General features: G+C 43.4%; 1 protein-coding gene across 1 annotated transcript in view; it reads left to right on the plus strand.

The window, feature by feature from the left end:
• The window catches only part of bsnb (bassoon (presynaptic cytomatrix protein) b), a gene marked incomplete at both ends in the record, with an annotated part of 83136 nt that overhangs the window by 11571 nt on the left and 56193 nt on the right, over positions 1-15372 (plus strand). The window contains one exon of the mRNA XM_083771034.1: positions 14033-14869. Coding sequence (XP_083627160.1) covers positions 14033-14869 — 837 coding nt within the window. The remainder of the gene's footprint in view (positions 1-14032; positions 14870-15372) is intronic.

The raw sequence follows: 15372 nt of genomic DNA on the forward strand, positions 1-15372 counted from the left end.
TAGTCTGTATCTCTTAAAGGTATATTCAGTGATTTCACTCAAAAACCCAGCCTTTCGTCCAATCAGGATAGAGAGTCAAAAACGAAACCTAAGGTTTTTTGACCCCCAGGGGTTAACTGGGGACAGGGAGGAACTCCTTATATGGTCAGCACACTCTATAGTAGGGAGGATTATCACAACAAAACAAAAAAATTGATATTTGAATTAAGTGAAATCACTGAATATACCTTTAAAGGAACAAATCGTCAATACAAATATTCAATCAATCAAAACCTTGTCTCTCTATCAATCGATCCTCATCTTAGCATTAGTGAAGTCACTATACATGCTTCTACTGGCTAGTAGGCTGGAGGCTCTAGTCTAAATCCTCTCTGTGGGCCAGGCCGGGGACTCTAATAGAGCAGCACTGACAACACACAGAAATGTGTGGGGGAGGAATTCATTCGCATAACGACTAAATTGGGGAGAAGAAAGGATAAAAAGAATGTCGGGGGTTTTACGACAGTTTGAGCATCCCTTCATTGCTTACCTATTTGTTTTAGAATTGATTTTATTGATTACTTTTAAAGCATGGCTCAGTTTAGGTTCTCCCTACAACACAGACCTTTTAACCCCATATGAGCAGGACACTCAGCACAGCCTGAGATCCTCAAGCAAGGCCCTTGTGGTCCTTCCAAAGACAGAATGCGATCGGGCCTTGCCACAGAGTCCCTTGAACTTTGAAATGATTAAACCATGAACACAAAAACATGCCATAATCCTGGTCTCTAAACTACCTCCCCCTGGCCAGCCTGAAGGAACTGGTCGGAATAACGTGTTCCTTCCACGCGCTACGTCCGGCTGGGGAAACTCTCCCCTGTCAAGTGAAAAGAAGCAGCTTGGACTCCTCATGCATAGAAGGAAGCATGAGGTCAGTCCGCTGCCCCCAGGTTGGCAGAGGAAGTGTAGTGCCCAGGATTACAGTAAATAATTGACACTGGGTGAAAAAATGGGTTACAAAATTGTGGGATAAAACATTTAAAACACACTTTTACAGATTTGGTTCTACTATCTAATTATCTTCGCCAGGCCAAAGGCGTGGCTGAGACTATGTTTTCACCCTGTCCGACTGTCCTCGTGTGTGTTTCATATTCCATCCTGATTGGCTAAGATTGGCATCTAAGGTTTGCAAGAGTGACTTGTTTTGAACAAAATGCCTCTTCAAATGATGAATGCAGTCCGATATTTCCTGATTGGTTAAGATTGACTTCTACCACCTAGCCTGGTGGAGACCTGTGCTGCGAGAAGCACATTTTTATTTACAATCTGGATTTGTGTTCTTATGTCTTTATGTTCTTTTATTTCTGCCACACTTTTTATCCTTTAATGCCATTTTTCTATGCCCAGCTTTCCGGGTTTGTGTAAACACAAACATTGAAGTGAAGACAGAAAAGTGTGATTGGCCAGAATGAGATGATGTATGACAGGGTTCCCCAATTAGCGGCCCGCGGGCCATCTGCGGCCCGCGGAGCGCCCCCTTGTGGCCCACGGAAGAATTAAAAGAAAAAAAAAGAAAAAAAAAGGGGGGGGGGCATATTTATATGCAGGTTAGAAGTTAGTTTTTCCTTAAACAAACATTAAACGTATTATTAGCTAATATTATTACCCTTTTGAACTCAATGAAGTAGGCCTAATGGTATGTAGAACCATTGAAGAATGTTTTGATTGTTTTAGAAAGTTTTAGAAAGTTGTTGTGTAGTTTATAACTTTACTTATTTAACTTTCCTCTTCTACCCTGGATTTACCATTGAGCTAATAGAACCTGCCTGCTTGCTCAGGGGATGAATTGAATCTTGACCTTCAGGTGTCAAGGTTGAGACATGAACCTTGACACGATCAATAGAAGAGCATGGAGACAACATACTGTTATGATACTCAGATACTGTTCTAAGTATTGGACCCTCGTCTGGTTCTGGTGTGTGACAACCCGGTTGATTATTTCCTTGGTTCGGCGGCGGACAGACAGACGGGCCGGCCCGGGAGAAGATTAACATGACACGAGCCTGGTCACATTAAAACGTTCACAAAGTTTATTACACATACAGAATCATATATAGCTCTGGATCCTGGTGTCCTAATGACGTGCCACTGAGACATAACAATAACAATCAGCTAGCAACAAGTTGACCTTGCTCTATGAGCTGTCTCCAGTGGCTAACAAGACAGTCAGTCTATTACACTCCAGGCAGTACACAATACATATCAAGTACATTGCATATTCACGTACAAGTACCTTGTACAAGTACACAGCATGTTGTATACTACAACACATACAACCGCCCCAATTGCATATGTTATATTAACTTACACATTGGAAAAAAATGTAAATGTTAAAAAGTACATAGTGCCGCTTTAAGGTGGGGTCTTTCAAGAAACACTTACTTCCAGTTTTACCAATAGCAGTTTTGTCTGAAAACAAAGAACCCTAATTAGAAGAAATGGCACCCTTTTCACATTGGCTTATTATAGCGCCACCAGGAGGCCACAACCTGCCCTGCCCTGGTGGAGACCTGTGCCCCGAGGGGAACTTTTTCTAGTTTTTCTGTGTATTAAGTCATTTCAAGGGATATTTAGAAAGGCATTGACGATTCTTAGGAGTAAGCGGGTAAATGCACTTGCAGTTACAGGACAGGACGAATGGTGCCCAAGTTATGCCCGGGACAGACAGACACACATGCAGACAAACACAGACACAGAGATTCCATGAATTTAGTATATAGATAATTATATATTGTCATAAGCAGATTATAATGCATTATAGCCATGGGCTTCATAGAAAGAGTTGCTGAAAATTCCACTTTATCAGCATTATACAGTTGTCCCCCGAAAGGGACGGGGGACATCGCGATATATGTCTTTCAATTGGCTCTGACCTGATCATGTGACACGCGTGTCATCGAAGCCTGCATCCATTGCTCAGTCCGTCTAGCATCATCTCTTTGCCTACTGCTGCGTGTGTGTGGGGTTACTGGGGTATGTGCGCACACACATTCGCACATTTACAGCATCATCTCTTTGATCTCTTTGACTATACTGCCGCGTGTGTGCGGAGTCCATGCGCATACGCGCATTTACAGCCGCAGAGAACGGATTAAACAGGCCCCGTGCGTGTCTGACAGCCTGTGCTATCTGTGAGCTAGGCTGCTGCAAAAAACACTGCCCCCGCTATTGACTGTCAATCCCCCCCCCCCCCTCCACACACACACACACACACACTAAAAACAACAAGGGGAGCCATGCTAGTAGCCTGGTTAATAAACCAGACCGAATCAGCCGTTGGCAAAAAAACATTGCCTACCGGCGGATTTCGGTCTGGAGAGGCTCAATTGTACGCCCATTTTCTACACACGAGAACGTGTGCGCCCAATAGGGACACGGTATGCAATATGGGCGGGCTTTGGTACAGTGACATTCAATGCTTGAGACCTTTGACTGACAGTAGCTCTGACCAATTGCGTCAAAGAGAAAATGTTTCCCTGGAAATGAAATCCAAGCTGAGCCTCCCCAGACTAATATCCCGCGGATCCGTGCGATATTAGTCTGGTTTATTAACCAGGCTACCATGCTAGCGCCTCACTGCGCACTAGCGTCATACGTATTTCCACAATGCCTCCTCCGTCCAAACTCGTGATAACAACAAGGCAGTCAACCAGTGCAGGAATACACGCAATACAACAAGTGCATAATAAGCAGCAACTGCGAAATGAAAAACTACGTGCTAGAGACCAAGTTAATAGAAGTCTCACACAGGTCTAAACTCTAAACATTGCAACAAGTTATGGAGAAGTAGCCGACGCTTACGCTATACCTGCAGAGAAGAGACTGCGGTAACGCCATCCGCCACTCACGCACTCTCAGTAGCGTGATCCACCGCCCACACAGCGGCCCCCACATCCAGGTACAAACCACAACATGGGCTAACTGAACCGTTGCACCCCTACTACCCGTCTGCATTTACACCTTATTCTCCATGTGCAACAATCGCACTCCTTACTCACACCAATAGCTTCCTTGCTCACTACAATTCGCAATACAACATTGCAAGGGTGACAACGTCACAAGGGAGCCAACGCCGCGTGGAGCTAGAATCGAGACCAGCCGCAGGCCGGTCGAGTTTCTAGTTATTGACAAAGGCTATACTTGCAAATAGCAAGCATGCTATTATATCACCAGTAAGAGGGCAATAAGCGACCTCGCCCTTTATGTCCAGGTTGTGACCTTGCTCGTGACCTCGCCCTTTAGGGCACACATCCGCCTGGGTGATCGCAGACTGCTGGGCGGGCGATGGCGCTTTGGCATGGGGGGTCAGATCAATATTTGGAATGAATTCTGTACTGGCCATATATGGAGCGTGTCTTGAGTCTGTATTACAGACTCAAGACACGCTCCATATATGGCCAGTACAGAATTCCATATGTTGATCTGACCTCATCAAACCCTGTACAGTCACTGTACAGGGTTCAAACCCTGTACAGTCACTGTACAGGGTTTGATGAGGTCAGATCAACATATGGAATGTCAGAACAGGTCAGCTCCATATATGGAGATCTAAGGGTGGCAGCAAGGGCAGTGTCTTGAGTGTACAGGGTTTGATGGGGTCTGGCCATATATGGAGCGTGTCTTGAGTGTACAGGGTTTGATTAGGTCAGATCAACATATGGAATGTCAGAACAGGTCAGCTTCATATAATGGACATCTAAGGGTGGCACCGGGTCGGGGTCAGTGTCTTGAGTGTACAGGGTTTGATGAGGGCCCAGGTAGGTTGAGGTCAGTGTTGTGATCTTCATATATGGAGACAGCCATAGATGGAGCATGCAGGGCTTAAAGTTCTCAGTCCTGGGGACGGATTTCAGTCCTGAGGATTTCATAGGGGTCATTTAATGAGATCAGTGCAGATTTGCAAAAATCTTGGGATTTCTTTTTGGCTTTAAGCCCTGAGCATGTCATGAGGCGTGACGGATCGATGACCATATATGATGGCGTGACATGTCACGAAGCATGACAGAATGACGGCCATATATGGTGTCGTGACGGAGTCACTGACGGAATCATTGACAGGTTTTGCAGGTTTTCATAGTAATCTGCGACCTACAGTCGCAATAATGTCAGATTTCCATGTTGTGAAAATTCACTTGAAAATGGAACCAGGAATTCAACTTCAGAGTGAAAAATATCTTCAAAGCTTTAAAGTAAACCTCTATATAAACGGTGGGGCAAAAAGGTTCCAAAGGGACACATCGAATGCATTTTTCAAACTGTGGCTTTAAATGGACAACTACTCCATGAACTGGGTCAAGAATCCAGCTGAGACACAACACTGAATTTTGCATTATGCAGAAATATTTTGAAAAGAAGACCGCCTGAGATACACAATCTAGGACAGTGGTTCGCTGATTTTATGAATGCATTAGCAAATTAAATATTTTGCTATAAAGCTGTCACGTTAAAATGTCCACATTTCATATCAGCGGAAGTTCAACATTTTTTGCTATAGCAGTAGTAGGCCTATATCAAGTTCTAATCTTTCTTTACTGTATGCTACTACTTAACACTTCCAAGCCTTCATGTAAATATTTACTCAAGCTAGGCTCACATGGCATGAATTAAAAAATCTGAATCGATTTTGAAATCCGGTTACTTCACGCACACTCTATATTAATTACAATAAATGCACCATGTCTCTGTGTGTATGTACGTCTGTAATGCACGTAACTCGGGAGGCGTGCGTCCCACCGACTTCACATACCACACAAGCGTTCCACACCACCACAGGGAGTGCAGTGCCCGGTCTAGAGTCGGATACACGGTTGTCCAGAACCAGCACAAAAGGCTCTGCTCAAGCTCTGACACTGGACCTAATGTGTAACTCCCCACACCTGCCATTTTCCAAAGTCAGTTTTCCCAGTCAGTTTGCACTCTTCAGACATTCTCCTCAGACATTTTCCACTGCAAAGTCCACTCCTCTTTGGCTGAGAGTAGGGTCTAGTTGGAGCAGATTACCTCGTTTGGTGGTGGGTGGGTCATCAATGGGAGTCGACCCCATGTCGCCTAAGCCAATGGAAGCCGCCTAAATTCCGCCTAAGCGAGCGCCTGATAACGCCGGCTAATGTTATGAGCATACTGGACAGCAGGAAAGATGCACAACGGAGACAGCGTTTGTTTCACCTGACAAATATGTAATATTTCTTGTAATATCACTTCCATCACTGGTGTAGGGGTGTAGAGTAGGGGTGTAGAGCCAGCATACTTCCTCTAGCTAGACATTTTACAACTAAGGTGGTGTATGCATTCCCGATTTTCATGGCAAGTTTTCCAACACAAACATTAAATGCCATTAACAATAAAGAGACAATATGACATAAATTTTCCCTTCATTGTCAATGGCGTTTTTAAAACAAACATTGAATTAAAAACAAACATTAAACCTTTATATAGGAGGGGCCCCTCAAAAATAACTAGAAATGCACTCTTGTCAAGATGGCCTACTTGCGCGCAGCAGAGCGTGCCATAAGGTGCGCTCACCACTGGTATCACCGCTTCCAAAAAAACTGATAAATTATGATATATTGTGTCACCATCAACGTCACCATCAACAGCCAATAAGAGAGCACCATTCTTGGTGACGTAACTAAATGATGCTGGTCCCTGATTGGGCAAGAGAGGACACCGACACACACACACACACACACATACGTACGTACGTACGTACATACGTACATACGTGCATACATGCATACATACATACATGCATACATACATGCATACATACAGTATGCATACAGTACATACATATATACAAACATACATGCATACATACACACACACACACACACACACACACACACACACATACATACATAGTTACCCAGCATTACTTACGCGATCTGCTTGCGCAAGTACTTACGCATCACACACTCGCTGTGCCCAATTCGGTCACCCCCGGATTCCACTGGGCATGTTAGCATTGCGTCGCAGCAGTCGCAGCTGATCTCTAGACAATTTGATTCCACCAGGCTACGTCCCCACAGTCTCTCTTTGCTCTGCTCTATCACTCTTGTAGACCAGACTAGTCGTTCAGCTGTTGTGGTCCCAGATATCAAACGTGTTTGATAATTATCAGGGTGGATCTGATAATCGGGAGGTTTAAGATTGGGTCTGTGAACCTCATGCTATATGATCATCTGTATAGATAATCGTTTCCAACCTGAACCGGGAACTCCCCTGTAATTTTCACCAAATCTCCTTGATTATCCTGTATTATGAGCCCATGTTCAGAAATTATGGTTTCCCTACAGATATAGCTTTTATAGCAGACAATATGACTGCGTGCGTGTGTGCGTGCGTGTGTGCGTGCGTGCGAATTAGAAGGTGTTTTGTGACATCTTTGATGTCTGGTGGCCCATTTCTTGAATGAGTTGATAACCCACTGCAATCCAGAGCATCCTTATTCCCAAACTGCAGTGCTCAGCAGCTCTGTGTGCTGCATGGTGATACTGTGCCGCGCCTCTGTCTGTCTGCACCTCTTACTACCCTGTCATTTATTTGACGGCTTCTGTATGTTTTTTTATTTAACCACTTAATCCCTAGTTTACATAGCTATTTCGTTGTGTGTCTGAAAGCAATAGCTATTAACTGTAAACAAACGAATGTTCACTGTTATGACCTGCCCAGAATAGTATTAATGTGGTTAAGATTTATTTTGACATATGTTATGCTTTATTTCTGGTAGGACAATTTAGACCAAGGGCAGAGAGAGGTGAGACATGTGAGACAAGATGAAAGTGGGATTGGAACTCTGGTCCTTGCGACTCACCAGGATATGGTCTGTGCACGGGCTGAGCCATGGCTGCTGTAAATATACAGTAACGCTGTGTGTGTGTGTGTGTGTGTGTGTGTGTGTGTGTGTGTGTGTGTGCGTGTGCGTGCGCAGGCCTATATATCCTATACGTTAGGGCTTGCTCTGCTCTTGTTATTTGATCTAGACACAGGTCTCCAGGGTCTTTATTACTAAAAGGTTCTATTTCTGGCAGCGCTGTGTTGTTCTCCACAATCCAACAGTGCCGGTCCATTCTGGTGGCTCAGCAGTGGGCCTGGACACATGTCATGTTTTTTCCAGCTTTTTGGGGGATGTGGTCTCACTCGTGACCTATTGTTGCGTTTCGCTTCCTTGTCCCTCGTCACTCTTCACTGGAGATTATTTTAGAATGCCATGAGAAATGCCATGAGAGTACAGCACTACAGGTATAGCAGATCTACAAGCTTCTCATGCATCGCATGGTGACGCATTGTGAGCTTGAAGTTCTGCTATTTGTGCTACACTGTCATATGATGAAAAATAAAATAGGGCATTAATTTATGACGGAGGAAAAAAAAGATATAATATGGAGATATAAGGTTTGTGCCCGACAGCGACGATATGTGAGATGAAGAATGAGAGCGAGTATTGGGAGCAAAGCAGTGAGGGAAGGACAAACAACGCTGGGTGAAGTAGAAGAACAAGATGGAGGGTGTAAGACAGAAGAGATAGAAAAAGGGAGACAGAGATGTCGGCTGTCTGCTTGTTGTTGTTTTTTTCTTGATCTTGAAACAGATCGTATTTCATAATAAAGATCCACATGATTGCCTCGTAACAAGAGGGGAAGGAGGATGAGATGGGATGAGGTGAAGGCAAAACGCAGGAAGGAGGAGGAGATGGGATGAGGTGGAGGCAAAGCACTGCCTCGTAACAAGAGGGGAAGGAGGAGATGGGATGAGGTGAAGGCAAAGCACTGCCTCGTAACAAGAGGGGAAGGAGGAGATGGGATGAGGTGGAGGCAAAGCACTGCCTCGTAACAAGAGGGGAAGGAGGAGATGGGATGAGGTGGAGGCGATGGAAGGAGGAGGAAGGAGGAGGAGATGGGATGAGGTGGAGGCAAAGCACAGGGAAAAATTACATTGATGAATAACAGCTTGCCCTCCCTATAAGTGCCTCTCCTATGTTTTCATGGTCTAATGCGATTGTCTTAAATGGCATTTAGAAAAAGAACAAAAGGAGATCAGGGAAGGAAAAAAAACAACAGAATGGGGGAGTACTCAGGGATGAAAAAAACAGAATAAGGGAGTGCTTGCAGCATGATGAAGGCTTTGATTTGATAAAGGTTTCGATGTTGGCTGTTGCTCTTATTTTTGCTGCACGCATTACTCTGACTGTCCCTGAGGTTCACTAAAACTCCCACCCTCTCAGTTTCCCTTTGACTGACACTGAAAACCATGGCTTCATCAGTCCTTATATTGAGGACTGGCAGGAGGCCAGGCACCTGGCTGAGACAGTGCTGAGCCTGCGACTGATTCTGTCTGTCTATAGTTCTGTCTAAAAGGGAGATAGAGTGATCGACTAGCAGATTAACACACCAAACAATAGATAGCAGGGCAGCAGTGGCTCAGGAAGGAGAGGGGCTGTTTGGGAACAGGAAGGTTCCTGGTTTGATCCCCAGGTCTTCCTGCACAGTGTCTTTGTGCAAATATACACAGAACCCTGGTGAGCAGGTTGGTGCCTTGCATAGTTGCTTCCACCATCCGTGTCTGATTGTGAATGGGTGAAAGAGCAGATTGTAAAGAGCTTTGGATAATGGCACTAGAAATGCAGACGGATTGCATTGATTGGACTTTTAATTATCCATGTAAATCCTGTTGCAATACAAGATATCCTTTTTTTGTGTGTGCCCTGTTCATATTATTGGTGACCTTAGTTTAAACAATAGACAACTACATTCAAACAGCCATGATCGTTTAGAACTTTTCCAAACTACATTTGTAAATATTAAACACATAAGATTTGAACAAATATGTGATGTCGGAGCTTTGTGATGAACATAGTTTGTACAAAAATGGGTGTGGGCTAGACCGGCTAGTGCTAAGGGCTGTTCACAACAAGAATGATAAATATAAGTCATTTTTGGTGGGGGGGCAAACGATATAGATGGGATCAATTTCAGAACGATTTGATCAATGACAGAAATACTGTAAATTCATACGAATTTACAGGGCATCAACGAATCACCCACGTTCAATATGGCAGGTAACATTGTTGAGAGTCTCATAAAAAATAAAACGATATTTATAATCCGGACCATTATCCATACCTTCCATGTGGTGGCCCCTTCCCCTATTCGTTCATACAAGGACATGAGGTATGTGTAGGCAGAATAATACTATGAGGTTGAAAATGGCTGAAGTCGTCCTGTAAGCCAGTTAGGGCCTTATGAAATATTAGCCAAGAGTCCGAAGGCAGTGATGTCAGTGGAGCAGCTGTTAAGCCACTAGGATGCCAATTACTACATATGGCCTTGTGCCACTATACTGACTCCATCCTCTGTCATCTTCTCGTGTGTCTGTATAAGAGAATGTTGGAGATAAAAGGGCAAAGACAGACATACAAGGAAATGACAAGGGTGAAGGGAAACAAGAATAAATGGAGTGAAATAAGGATAGAGATACAAAGACCAGATTGTGACAGTGATGGGAGACAAAGTGGTTGATGAGGGGAGAGATACCGTGTGTGTGTGTGTGTGTGTGTGTGTGTGTGTGTGTGTGTGTGTGTGTGTGTGTGTGTGTGTGTGTGTGTGTGTGTGTGTGTGTGTGTGTGTGTGTGTGTGTGTGTGCGCGCGCGCGCGCCCCAAGTGAAAGAGAGAAAAAAATAGGATACAGTCTACATGTAAATGCTAGACAGCGAAGGGTATCCATTTTGTTTTATTGAAGATGCTCTGTTTTCCTCATTATGTATGTCATTGATTTATTCAAATTGCTGTTTACCAATAAACATGAACACTGACCGTATTCACACGGTGGCCATTTTAAATACTCCGGGATGGCTGTGTTATCCCAACCCCCAAGTATGACACAAGAGCAAAATGACCACAGTGTGACTGTGAATATGGTCAATACTAGGGTTTTTCCAGGCTCAGAATGGGTCTTTGGGGGGTTATTAGTTACGCACAACAGCAAGCATGTGGTGATCCATCTGCGTGGCAACTACGCAACTACAGAGCCAATGTATTACTTATAACTATTATTATTATAACTATTTATAACTACAGAGCCAATTTATTACCTCATTTGACAGAAAGCTATGCATTGTCCTGTTATTTTTTACCATTTGGTATGTTATTCTTAAATAAAACCCCATTTAACAAACAAAATGGTGGGGAAAAAATCATTAGTTCATTGGGAGTAATGCAATAAATCATTTGAATGGGGAGGTGAATGGCTACAATCCTAGTGATTGATTTGTTGATAGGCAAGTAATAGCTTGTCTTACTTGGTAACAGAGGATACATAATTTATTCTCCATTCTTTTCATTTTAGTGCTTGTGAATTTCTATGGGGGTGGAAAAAATACTCTTTGGGGGCACCACACATTCCTTTATGCAGGAAAAACCATGAATACGAAGAGAAATACACCAACCACAATATGTCGGTGCAACTCCATGTCATTGTCCATTTACAACCTCAGCTGCTAGTTTTCCATAACATTTTTTAGATGTCACATGTGTTTACATTTGCTCCAAAATGTGACATAAATCTGAAAAATGTTGTCAGTATAATGCATAAAATTCACGCCAATATTAAAAAGCCTCTTCAAGATAATATTTGAGTGTGAAGTGCAGCAGTTGTTTTAAAAATTCTGTCCAATGGCTCCCTCATCTTTTGGGTGAGTGGATGTAATTGATAGCTCAGGCATAACCAAAGTATAGTAATCTAGCATTTATTGGTGTTGACTGAAAGGTGTCGGCAAATTTGTAAACAAGAACCTGAGTACCTATTGCTTTTACCGTAGCGGCAGAGATCTTATCATCTTTTGGCAAATGGGTGCAGGAGGAAATGTTATAAAACCACTAGAAACATTTTTTGGTGCACATAATATTAATTCTGACTTATGCCTAAACTTAGAGCCTCTTGAACTTGAAGAGATTTTATATCAATTGCCCATGATTTTCCGCACATTTTCAATGCAACATTTAGTAAGATAATCTATTAAAGCATACACTGTCAGACTGTCTACAGACTCTACACCAATGCAGACACAGTTTGAAGATATAAAATATTATATAAAATATTAGGTAATGGCGAGAATCAAAATTTCACACCGTTATGGTCATTTTGGTCCTTATTTATTTACATTCAATTACACATGCTGTGTAATTGAATGTAAGTGTTTACACAAATATTTTTGTTTAGATCATCAGAGGTTATTCACTTACCAATAACCTGGTCATATCAAATCAATCAATCAATTTAGTAATCAGTTGACCCTTTAAACCCTTTGGCGTTTGTTTCTCACTCCCTTTGTTTGTATGCATTTAATAAGTCTATATGACTATAATAGTCATGTTGTTTCCATGCATGAAAAAACATATGGTTTGTCTAAAATAGAAAAAACAGGCCAGTTTTTAAAGATTTCTTTTAAATGCTGTGTGTGAGCCAGGAAGGTATTCTATGCTGTAGGCTATAGTTTTGTTCAGGGGCACTATATAGCGTTTTGTATGTTATCAGATGATTTAATCACCATCCTTATCAAGACAGTAGACATTTCCTACATATTGACATTGTTGTCAATATGCTGTCTGACATAATATAAGATTTAGAAACTTTTAGTAATTCTAGTAAGACTGAAACATAATTGCCCAGACTCTTCTTCAACAAAGATGGCGAAAGCAAACATTCTTTGTTCTGTACATACAATTGTATGGTACAAAACAAGTCCTTAAACCAGAAACCTAACCCTAAGCTAGTCTTAACCGGGCTGCACGTAAAGCGACGTTGTTGTATAGTGCGGTTTCACAGTGTTTGCGCTTTGGCGGCAGCAATTTCACTTCCGCGTTTCCTAGTTGCCTTCTCGTGGTAGGCAGTATGTAGGAAATGTCCATATTGCTCCATTGCATGGTCTTGATAAGAACAAATTGGTGATTCAAAGCAGGTGCACTATACCTCGCCCCCCCCCCCCCCCCCCCCCATACCTATCTGACCTTGTCCACGTCAACATTCCCACCCGGTCTCTTAGGTCTGTCCTCCATCACTCTGAAAGTCCTTCCTGTCCGTCTGCAGCTGCTCTGCCCCTCACCCCCTGATATTAGAAACATGGATTTTTTTGGTTGCAAAACTGATGCTTGGAATGGATTCAGCATCATGAAAACCCCCTAGTTTGACACGTCACATGCTACATAAAGCATGATGAAATTTTGAATATTTTCCCTTCTATATGTTGTTATTAATGGTATGGTCATATTATGCCTATTATCAAAATTGCTCAACATATGCAAGTTAGCATCCGGCAGTTTCTACATGCTGGGGACCCATACTCAATATTTCTAACATAGAATGTTGGTGTACTCAACATGCCTGGGTTCACATTCTGGCAAGTGGACTAGAACAACATAACAGACAAAACAAAGACAAAAAAGAAAACTCATAATAAACTGAAAGATAACATTTGCACAGAATCATACAGCAGTCCACCTCAACCATAATTTCAGACATCAAGTCCTCCAAAAGTACTATCATTATGGAAACGGCAAGTTGAACTGAATGTAATAATAGGGATTTCAGTATTGACAGTTCTGAAATCAGTTCAAGGATTGAAAAAAAGGGGGGGGGGGGGATTTGGATCTGTCAGGTTCAAAGGCTTAATCTTGAATGTTATGAGCAATAAGTATATCTTGTTAATTTTTATTTTTTTTTAATCCATATTTTGAAAATTCCTCTAATCTGGTGTACAGGTGTTGCACATTACATGCATAATAGAATTACAAATTCTTTCTTTCTTTATAATGGGAGAATTGGCACTTTAGAGCCTAAACTGGTGACCACCAGGTGGCGCTGAAAGAGTTAAGAATAAAATTTAAAAAAATCCCAAGGGAGAGACGTCTTAACGCCCGTGGCATCCATTACAAAGACGTCAATAAGACGGGATAACGTCCCTGGCACTTTTAATCATGTTTCTATATTTCCTTTATAGGTGCAAGAGTGGCTATGTCTGAACTGTCAGATGCAGAGAGCTCTGGGAATGGACATGGACACGCCACGCTCCAAGAGTCAACAGCAGATACACTCTCCTTCTCAACCAGCCAAACCTGAGCCCTCAACTCAACCTGCCCCCCAGACACAGAACCCTCCACAGACACAACCTCCTCCACAGACACAACCTCCTCCACAGACACAACCTACACAGACTGGCCCTAACAGACAGACTGCTGCAGGGCCAGGCCAGAAACAGGTGAAGCTCCCCCCAGGAGCTGTCCCTCTTCCTGGCATGGCCAAGGTCCCATCACAGCCTGGCATGGCCAAGGCCCCGTCGCAGCCTGACCTTTCTCGGAATTCCCCTGCCCACCAACAGCAGCAAGCCCGTCAGGACCAGACCCGCAGCGCAGGAAGCTCCCCGTCCCGACAGCCCCCGCCTCCAGAGCAGACCTTTGGGAAGCTGTTTGGTTTCGGTGCCTCTCTCCTTAATCAGGCCAGCACACTCATATCAGAGATCGACCCCCTCGCTTCACAACAACAGCAGCAGCAGCCACCCAAAACAGCCCCCAAACCTGCAGGACCTCAGGGTCCAGGACCAGGGGCAAGTAAACCCCCTGGGCCTCAGTCTTCCCAGCAAGGTCCCAATGCATCCCCTAAGCAGCAACAGCCGGCCCACAAGGACCCTTCCCCGAAACCCACGGCTAACTGTCCTCTTTGTAAGACAAGTCTCAATGTGGGCAACACAGCAGAAGCGCCGAATTACAACACATGTACTGAGTGCCACTCCCAGGTCTGCAACATGTGTGGATTCAACCCCACGCCACACCTTGTCGAGGTAAGACTGTGACTACAATGTGCTTGTTGTTTCTATTTGCTGTTCAGCTGTGTGTGGTAAGAAATGGAGCGGGTCATGTCAGGTCATTGCAAACGCCTGCAGACCGGAGCTCACCGAAATGAGATGGTTTACTGAAATGTTTGTGCTGAAACATGCTGTGTCATAGTGCAGTGGTGTCTGACTGTGTGTTGTGTCTCCATTACTGACGGCCTGGCCTTAGAGTAAAGAGTTGTGTTTTACAAAGGATCTATGTTGGCTTTGCTCAAGGACTTGGCTCCAGAAGCTGTTGTGGGGCATTGACTTGGCCCGAGTTTGCTCTGCCCCTGAGGAGTAGCATGAGCCCATTCTATTTCTCTTTATATATTTCTTAACTATTACCCATTTCATTGGTATAATTCTTTATTGCAGAAGCATGAATGAATAAACGAGAAACATTAAAGGTATATTCAGTGATTTCACTTAATTCAAATATCACTTCTTTTTTTGTTTGTTGTGGTAATCCT

The sequence above is a fragment of the Protomyctophum parallelum genome (genome assembly GCF_964188405.1).
Source record: "Protomyctophum parallelum genome assembly, chromosome: 8".
Taxonomy (NCBI): Eukaryota; Metazoa; Chordata; class Actinopteri; order Myctophiformes; family Myctophidae; genus Protomyctophum; species Protomyctophum parallelum.